Raw genomic sequence first — 10,113 nt, forward strand, 5'->3', positions numbered from 1 at the left:
CTTAGGAGGATCTGTTGACAGAAATGCAATATAACATACATAACTATGATTTCAGTGGTGTATAAAGGCCTTACATAATGAACCGTTGTGTTTTTATTACCTTAGAATGAGCGATTTCTATCTACACACACCGCGGATCCCCTTACATTGAAATGGCCATTTTGCTCCGCCATGTTTCTACAGTGGCCCTAAACGGACAAACTGCTCTACAGAGCGCGTTTCGTCACTATGTTGTTCTTCGTGCAAAGAAGCTAGCTAAAGTCAGCGAATAAAACACTGACACAATGATGAACAAGTAACAATAATATTTGCAATAACATATCGTTTTACTGAATAATAAAGTAAACATCATTTCTTTATTTATCTTCTTTATTTACCTCATTGCTGAACTGGCTACTCTCTGCTGTCTCAGACGACGACATCTTTTCCTGTCGGCCACCGTAACTTTTTATGGTTGCAATTCGTAACCTCACCACTAGATGCTGCTAAAATCACACACTGCACCTTTAAAGAGCTTCTGTACCACCTGACTGCTGTAGAATTATTTCGGTGTTGATAGTGTTGCCATCGAAAAGCATAAATTTGAGTCGCTCCGAGTATGACGTCATGGGTTTCCATCTCTTCCAGATTACAGTAGTTATGGTGTGAACGCAGCATAAACTGGTTGTTTGGTTCAGGAGGAACTGTAAAAGACGGCTGCGGTTTCGTTTGTGGCTCTCGGTGACTAACATCTGTCTAACTCTGCATAGCATGAAGTGCTCTGATGACGTGTGATGTCTGCGATAGCTGGTGTGAAAATTCAGACCCAATGCAATGATTGGACGAACATTTTAGGGTCCTACGCCTTACATAGACGATATATATATATATATATATATATATATATATATATATATATATATACATTTAGACCACTTTGTGATTGCTAGCAGGATGTGAAGAGAATTTCAACCAGCATAACAAATAATCTTTCTGGAACAAATCACCTACCCTGAATTTAAAAGGATAGTTCACTTAAAAATGAAAATTGTCATCATTTACTCACCCACAAGTTGTTTCAACCCTGTACAAATTTCTTTCTTCTGCTGAACAAGATATTTTGAAGAATGTCTGTAACCAAACAGTTGATGGACCCCATTGACTTCCATAGGTAAGAAAAAAATAAAATAAAATAAAATAAAATACATAGTTTTAGGCAAAACCATGATTTTCTCAGCTTTTTGTTCATAATGTTTATTTTTTTTTTATAAAACTTTCCCACATTCTAGTGTTGATATAAGAAAAAAAGCAGAGGCTCGTTTTTATTTTTTGGGGGGGTTATATTATATGCACCAAAATATTCTGGGGGCCATGAAACTTAAGAAAATGATCTGGTGCTGGTGCTGGTGCTGGCTGGCAACTTTAAAAAAAAGATTCAGATGCAGGCCCCAAAAGTGCATGCTAATGCAATGTGCTCTGTCTGAACACAAGACGGGTCTCATGAAAACATGACAAATAAGAATATTAAATAAGAATAAAAACATAAACCTTTAAAATATTGAAAAAAGAAAAATGCATTCTGACACTGTGGTATGTGATTAATTTTTAGTTACTCTGTAATAAAACCTGCATGAACTGACTTCACATCCACTAAAAATCCTCAAATCAATCGTTGACTAAGTTATTGCAAAAGTGGCTAAAAAAGTTCGATATTATGAGAATAGCATGTGCAGGGAAGAGCAATGACAGACATTTTAAAGCGTACAATCCATTTGAAATGAGGCTGCAGTTCCTGTCCGTCTCCAGTAGAGGCCACTGGAGTTAAACTCAGTCCTTTATTGAACAGAGTGAGTTTCAAACAGCTTAACACTGGTTTAAACCCATCAAGAGAAGCACACGATTCACACAAACATGCGTTTTGTCACTTAAGTGCCTGAATTGTTACTTGGCTGAAGAAGCTGAACATTTTCTGGTGGTGAGAAGCATTTAACACTTTAAACTATTCACGCTACACTCAAGTTTCTTAAAAAAAAAAAAAAAAAAAACATCTTTTTTTTTTGACCTTTCGATCGTCTCTGAAAACAACGTAACACGTGGGACTGTGTGTGGAATGTAAAGTCCCAATTATGCTGGTGCCAACATTTTAAATAATGATCAACATTACAGTCCATCTCATGATGATGGATAATAAATACTGACTTACACATTCAAATATATAGAAGCAAGAAAACGCACACTGGATCTCACTCAAAAGTAATACACACTCAACATACACCAGAACAGCAACTGCATTATGGTCTATCTGGGATGTGATGGCACTAGCAACACCTGTGCTAACTTCTAACACTGGTATGATTCTGATTCTTCAACACTAGCAGACAGATGAAGGGAAGATCCGCTGAAGGTACAGGGTTCGGGACGAGTTTAGGTGCTGCGGAAGGTGGTCATGTCTTTGGGTTCTTTGCTGGGAACACACCAGTCGTCGGCCTCGTGGATGGTTTTGTAATGTTTCCAGGCGGATTTGTTGTAAACGGGAAGCCTCTCGATGGACTCGGTGGACAAAGCCTTCAGGAATCAAGACAACACGTTATTATGAATGGAATTCAGGAGTGAAAAAGAAAAGAAATCAACCACTCTTATTTCAGAAAAAAAAGCTGGTCATGTGGGTGAACCTAACAAAAACATGTCCAGTTCTTAAATTGTAATTATTTTAATAATAATAAGTATTATTTTTATCATACGTGATCCATTAAAATGTTTGGGGTTGGTTAGAATTTTTTTTCCCTGAAAGAAGTCACTTATGGTCACCAAGGCTGCAATTATTTGATAAAAAATACAGTAAAACAGCAATATTGTCAAATGTTAATATTTAAAATAACTTTTCTATTTTGAATTGTTTTCTTTTTATTTCTATATAAATTATTCCAGTCTTCAGTGTCACATGATTCTTCAGAAATCATCCAGTGTTAAAAAACTGTTGTACTGCTTGATATTTTTTCAGTATTCTTTGATGAATAGAAATATTTTTGTAACAATATGTTAGTAAATGTCTTTACTGTCACTTTAGATCAATTGAATGCATCCTTGCTGAATAAAACATTAATTTCTTATAATAAAAAAAAGTGAATCTTACCAACCCCAAACTATTGAATGGTAGTGAATATATATTTTTATAATCTAAATAATAATCATTTTATAATTAGTGTTTATAATAAATGCAATATTTATATATATATATATATATAAAAAATCTATTTTAGATTGTGACAATTAAACGTTTCAAATTATCAGTGTAATGTGTCAAGATATTTTTCACATTAAATTCTCATTACTGTAAAACTATGTTTTTGTTTTTCCCCCCATATTACTGTGATGAGAATTGTTTTTTTGCATTACAGTAAAAAATTTCATATTTCATAATTAACAAGAAATGCAAAGCATCTGAATGGACTTAAAATAGAATTCATTTTCTGTAATAATAATAATAATGAAAATAAGTATATAATTTTGAGTGGATGAAATACAGTTTTTAAGAGTTACTCACTCTAATGTAAATGACGGCATCTGTGCCGAATCCCTCCATAGAGTAGAGCTTCAGGTCACCCTGGAAATATCGGGCGTAAAGTTTGGAGAGGGGCAGCCCGTAACCAAAGCCAGCCTGAGACCACGACACAACACATGCCATCAACACAGCAAACTTTTACTCTTAATAAACATATAGTGGGTGCTTCAACATCTCATTTAAGACTGTACAGGAAATATGTCATTCAAAACAATGCATTTACCATTTTTATTGATCGAAAAGTTGAAATAATGAAGGCAAGAGAGGGGGAACGAGATCAAGAAACGCAGGCTCGAATGTCCTACATCCATAACTTTCTAACCATTAAACATGAACCTGAAAGATTGCGGACTGGGTTATGTGTTCATATTTCAGTGATGTGTCATACTGACCAGAGGAGTGGCTCGAGACGTGTCCATCTGAGGACGAGGAGCAGTGGAGTAGGTGTACGTGAACAACCTGTCAATCTTCCTCAGTGGAACTCCGCCTCCACGATCACTGACCTATGACAGAGCAAGATGAGAGTCTGTGATCATCAATCACATTAAACTTAGTTTTTACTGTTTAATAGCCAATCAGCGATCAAGGATTCTGTCAATAAGTGCACCCTCAAATCTGTACGACTGACTTTCTTCTGTGAAACATAAAAGAAGATACAATGGAAGTCAATGGTGACCAAAACTAAAATATCTTTATGTTCCGCAAAAGAACATGAATCATAACTGATGACAGAATTTTGGGTGAGCTATCCCTTTAGTAGGTTTTTCTTAATATGGAAATGTGTTTTTTTGTTGTTGTTTTTAATGAAATGAGACTCTAAATAAGAAACTAAAACTGCCAGTAGGTGGCGGTAAATGTCATTCATACATTCAGCTGATTCATTCATGAATGAAGTAAATGGCTCTTTTGAATGGCTCCTTTGTTCACCCTGTTAGTTGAAAACATGGATTCATTCAGTGATGAAACACTGCTGTGTGTTGTTTGGAAGACACACCACAGTTCTGGCAAAACTCGTTGGTAAAACTGAGCAAAAACAGACAATATTATGTCTAACATATAACACAATATTAACTTCTTATTTAGTGTACTGTTGTATAATTGAACTGGTGAGTTAAATGCACTCATCGTTTTAACGAAATAATTATATTAATAATTGTGAAATGTAATATTCAGCATCATTATCCAGTCTTCAGTGTCACATGATCCTTCAGAAATCATTCTAATATGATGATTTGATGATCAAGAAACACTTCTGATTATTATCAATGTTGAAAATCAATGGCTGCTTTATATTTTTGTGAAAAAATATATTTTAATGCACAGAAAGTTCAAAAGAACAGTATTTATTTAAAATAAAAATCTATTGTAACCTTTTAAAAAGCATTTACTGTCACTTTTGAACAATTTAATACATACTTGCCAAATTAAAGTACTAAAAAAAGTACTGACACCAGATTTTGGATGGTAATGTTTGGATGAAATATGTGAGGAATTTCCTGGACTTACGAAGAAGGTCTAAGAAGTGATTGACTCTAACTGGCTGTTCAGCTTTAAGACTCTTATTCCTCAGCTGGGATCGTTTAGAGACTTTGAAGCTGCACTGAAACTCACATTTGGACTCTAAAGTCACTATTATGGAGAAAAATCCTAGAATATTTTCCTCAAAAACCTTAATTTCTTTTCAACTGAAGAAAGAAATACATGAACATCTTGGATGACGTGAGGAAGAGTAAATTATCAGGAAATGTTATAATTCTGAAGTGAACTACTCCTTTAATAAGTCGAGGTGAGGCGTTACCACAGATTTGAGCACAGCCAGTCTGTCCGTACCTTGACGGTCAAGTCTTCGTGTCCGAGGACGATCTGGATGTGCACCGGGGGATATTCCATTGCATCTTCATAAAGTTCCATGGTAGCGCGCATGGCATTCTGCAGGAGTCACACAACATATTTATAGCTCAGCACTGCTGCACATCTAAAGAGCAAAGCCATTCACACCACAGGAAACCAGGCATAAGTAGCGCCGCTCAACTCAATTCTTATACTTCACTCAGAACTACAGATGATTGTATACATCAACACTTCCGAGGTGAAAAACGATGTACAGCACCTTACAGAGCTCAAACACCATGTGGTACAGATGAGACGGCACATACACCACAACAATGGGTTTATCCGGTCCTTTAACTGCAGAGGAAACACATGAGTCACACTTCCGATCATCAGTGCCGAATGCTGATGGATTTACCGATCATGAATGCAGTCACATGACTTCAAGTGAAGGAATGTGTGTGCAGCAGAGAGTTACCATTAAATTCTTCCAGTACTACCTCAGGTGAGCTCATGTAATACCGGTCACACAAGTTTTGGGCATTTTCATACGCATCTAAAAAGGAAAAGGAAAATGTTTAAATGTTGATTAGAAAAGTAGATTTGTACATATATTGAATGATATATATGTATATATTTGGGTGGTTGCAAGACATTTTGATCAAATTTCATCTCAAAATACAAAAAAATTTACTAGATTTTCTTAAAGAAGTCTACAATGTATATTTATATATATATATCATGTTATGCCATGGTATCTTGCCAAAACTGAAAGATCACATCTATTTGATTGAACAAGTCTAATTTAGGACTATTTCGTTTTTTTGCAATGATATTATTTTCATAACAATCAGGCAAATTTCAATTCTCAGTGATGTTTCTCATGAGATTTTTATTAGTTGCTGTATAAAAATGATATTATCTAAATTGTATTCCTACATTTGAGTATTCATCCATCACGGTAGCATTTGCTTTACTCAATTTAATTCATGATTATTTGAGTCGTTACCCCGCAAATAAAATGTTTTAACTATTGCAAAATGTTTATATGAAAGAAAAATCGCGGTCACCTTTGACCACATCAGTGACGAGACAGTTTGGGTCAATGCTGCCGATCTGTTTGGGATGAGCAGGATTGACACGCACTTTTCCCCCAAACAGAAGAGCTGAAAACACACAGACATCATCATGTTATTGACATATTGACATAAAAGGGTGGCGATCAATGAATGAGATTCAGAAATGTGGGGCACTGATGGCTGTGAAACTCGTAAACATGCCAGTCGCTAATCCAAACTACACTACGAGTGAACGTTCCAGGATCCCATTCAACTGACTTTACATTTCTGCTGTCCATAATGGCCCCTATTATAAACTACAGCACTAGAAGAGTGTGTGTGTGTCTCACTGTGCTGGTTCAGGAGCATTCTGATTGAAATCCTGCTCATGTAGAAGCGGTCCAGGAAGTACTGCATGTTCTGGCTGGTGATTGGGTCGGTGCCGTAGGTCTCCTTGTACTCCACCACTCCTTGAGCCATGGTGGGAACTACGTCATTGTGGCGGTTTCTGATCTTAATCACAGCATCTGTGAAGCTAAAACAACAGAGGCGTGTGTTTATGTGTGTAAAAGTGTGTGTGTTTGTAAGCACAAGCAGAGCTGGAAGGTAGAGGTCTTCACGGGTCCACTTAGACCTGGGAGGGTTCGGGTCGGTCCAAAACGTTTGTATAAAAAAAAATATTTTAAATAAATGTATTGTGCGAATTTCCCCCTTTGGGAATAAATAATGTTTATAATCTAATATAAATGTGCTTTTACTGACAAATTCTTTAAAGTCCCCCTGTAGTCAACCATTTTATCCCTTAAAACTCATCTTTGATCACCAAAATGACATATTTAAGCAATTTCTTCATCGAGTTACATTGCTTGAATTAACTCGACACCCTCGCCCTATTTAGTATACGCGGTTCTGTGAATATGCAAATGAGCCCCGCCTCCACTCACTCACACAGCTCAGAGATCCACTGATTGACGATCACACGTTGATCTGATTGGTTACAAGGTAGTTTGTGACGTCAGAAACACCAGCGATATCAAAGCGTGTTTTTGAGACTGTCTTTGGTTCACTGCAGTTTTAAGGAGAAAATACTCAGCAATGGTGTCGACTTATGAATTTACACATGGTTTGTCTTAAAGCATATTAAAAACACCATATAGACATATCAACAACATTACAAGCTGGATTTTCACCACTGGGGGACTTTAAAATATGCCAACCTTTTGTTTTCAACATTGTCGTTCAACATTATTATTATCCCCACTTCTCTGTAAATTCTCTGTAAATAATCAATCCCTTCTTGACATTGGTGCATGCAGCAGCTCCAACTAAACACTCATTTAACAATGAGTGCTTATTAATATTAACATAAATATAAATTTCCTTGCAAATAAAATTACTGATAAGATTTTGGTCATATCGCCCTGTGTGTTTCTAATTGGTCATACTCGGTTGAAAAAGTCACCACTCATCTTTAAATTTGGAAATATATTTTTGATTTGGGTGCGGACTCTGTCATAACTTTATGCGGTTTGTCTCTTTTTAAATTCCACTATGCACGTCGGGTTTGGGTGTGAAATGATTGGGGTCAGGTACAGATCTTAGGACCAGAGAAGACCTCTACTGCAGGGTTTTTGATGCATCTCTTACTCTTGTGTGACCGTTTGATCATCCATATTCCTGTCCTTGAACTCAAGTATATCCTGGAAACTTTGCATGTACCTGCAGAGATGCAACACAACCAAAAAAATTTAACTCAAACATGCAATCTTATCTCAATAATAGCACTACACGCATGTATTCGCACTGACCAGCTCTGCACCAGGTGCACTGAAGGAGTTCTCAGTAGGTTATCAGGCAATAAATCGATTTCCTTCAAAATATTTGCCAGCCTGACAGGCAGCTCCTGCCTTAGAAACGTGAATGACGTTTTCTCGCACGCATTCTCTGAACCTGAAGAGAAAAATGTGTACAGAAAGACAGAAAACTATGAGAACATAATCATCATTTGGTGATTTCACCATTTAATTGATAAAGGTGGGACTGAGTACAGGATTCCCAGAGTTATGGGCACTTGGGGGTCCAATAAACTGAACAAGGGGCCCAGAGAACCCCTGCCTAATGCAATGTAAACACCATGATATAAAGCTATATAGATATGGTAATCCAACAATACCTAGTATATCTGTAAAATTATTGTTATTTATATCAAATACCATCATCACTTGATACTTTTCCCATCTATCATTCTATTCTAATCTACTTAAAATTACAAAAATAGAACAGGGATTACAGTTGTTTACATATTCAAACTTTTGTTTTTGTTGTCTCTCGATTCTACTCCACTGTAGGATTGGATCGTGTCTGATACTTTACTGTTCTTTTCACATATTAAATTGTATCCACTTGATTCCAGACTTACCAAAATCTATGAACTGTTTCATAGAGAGAGGAGAAGGCGAGAATCTGGAGTAAAAGTCGATTTGCTTGGAAATAGAAGCAGCTTTCATCAAGGTCCTGAAGATTCTCATATTGACGTCTTTTGCTGTTTTAGTTCTTCAGAAAATCTAGATAAATGTGTCCAGTTGGTTTTCTTAACTCATATTTTTTTTGTCCAAAATATAGTCAGCAGAAGACTGTGTACTTGTTTCTCGTGGTGTAAAGTTGAATGTCAGTCATGTTCGCACATGCATCGTCAGTTCACTCATTCAGAATCAGTGATCCGGGTTTATCCAGGGCTGTCTGGAAAATGCAGTTCCACTCTGTAGAAAATGCAGTCCTGTATTGCTCGGTAATGGCATTGCACACACTATATGATGGCCCTACACATGCAGGTAATCCCGGAGTAATGCTTGACGTGTGTGAAGACAGATAAGCACTCCAGCAGCGTGTGTGTGTGTGTGTGAGCTCATCTGATACGCAGGAGCATCTGCGCACACTGGGCCTCTGACCGCAAGACACACACTAAACAACACCGGCTGAGCTCCGAGGAAAACACACCCTGAAAAAAGCCGTAATCTCTGACCTGTTTTCTTGATTGTCTATTTGTTTGGCCAGGTTGCTGTAAACACGTTGCCTCGCGTTAATGCTGCACTGACATAGATGTTTCATTAACGCACAGCGCGTCCACTCTGTTTACTTCCGCGTTGTGGGAGTCGCTGAATCACGTGACTGTCTGCGCCGTTCCCTAGTAAGCACACGTACGTCTGCAAGATGTCTGTTATAGATCACTTCATTAGGAAAGCAAATGCTGTTTACTAACATCTGATAGACGTCTTTAAGATGTCAGTTTTACATACAATCATAAACATCTTAAAGACATTCTAAAAGTTTTGAAGTTTTGACATCTGACAGGAAACGTCCTATAGACGTATTGCAGATGAGCAAACAAACAGTAAAAAAAAAAGTGTCTTCCAAATGTAAACACGCACATCAAATAGACGTCTCCGTGATGTACGTGGACGTAATTGCTGAATAAATGTTTTCAAATAATTACGTGTGTGTGTATTTTGGGTATACATTTATACCCAGAAGTAAGTAATATGTTGAAAAAGGTGTTGTGTAAATGCCCCCTAAGATGCGTATGTACAGTTCAGTTCAATACAGTATGGAAATAGCTTCTTAATTAGAAGATTTACTTGTAGCCTAAATAAATATTAATGATTTCACATTCTAATTTTGGCTTCC

The 10,113-nt window shown here is 36.8% G+C and overlaps 1 protein-coding gene across 1 annotated transcript; it reads right to left on the reverse strand.

The window, feature by feature from the left end:
• Positions 1 to 1,570: 1,570 nt before the first annotated feature.
• pdk1 (pyruvate dehydrogenase kinase, isozyme 1) lies at positions 1,571 to 9,584 on the reverse strand. Its single transcript, XM_082176227.1, has 11 exons — positions 8,849 to 9,584; positions 8,238 to 8,379; positions 8,077 to 8,148; positions 6,780 to 6,964; positions 6,442 to 6,537; positions 5,850 to 5,927; positions 5,652 to 5,728; positions 5,372 to 5,470; positions 3,934 to 4,044; positions 3,524 to 3,637; positions 1,571 to 2,544 (listed from the first exon to the last, which is right to left on the reverse strand). The coding sequence occupies exons 1-11, from the start codon at positions 8,955 to 8,957 to the stop codon at positions 2,404 to 2,406; spliced, it is 1,224 nt and encodes a 407-aa protein (XP_082032353.1). The 5' UTR covers positions 8,958 to 9,584; the 3' UTR covers positions 1,571 to 2,403.
• Positions 9,585 to 10,113: the final 529 nt, after the last annotated feature.

This window comes from Leuciscus leuciscus, assembly GCF_965113295.1.
Source record: "Leuciscus leuciscus genome assembly, chromosome: 7".
Lineage (NCBI taxonomy): Eukaryota > Metazoa > Chordata > Actinopteri > Cypriniformes > Leuciscidae > Leuciscus > Leuciscus leuciscus.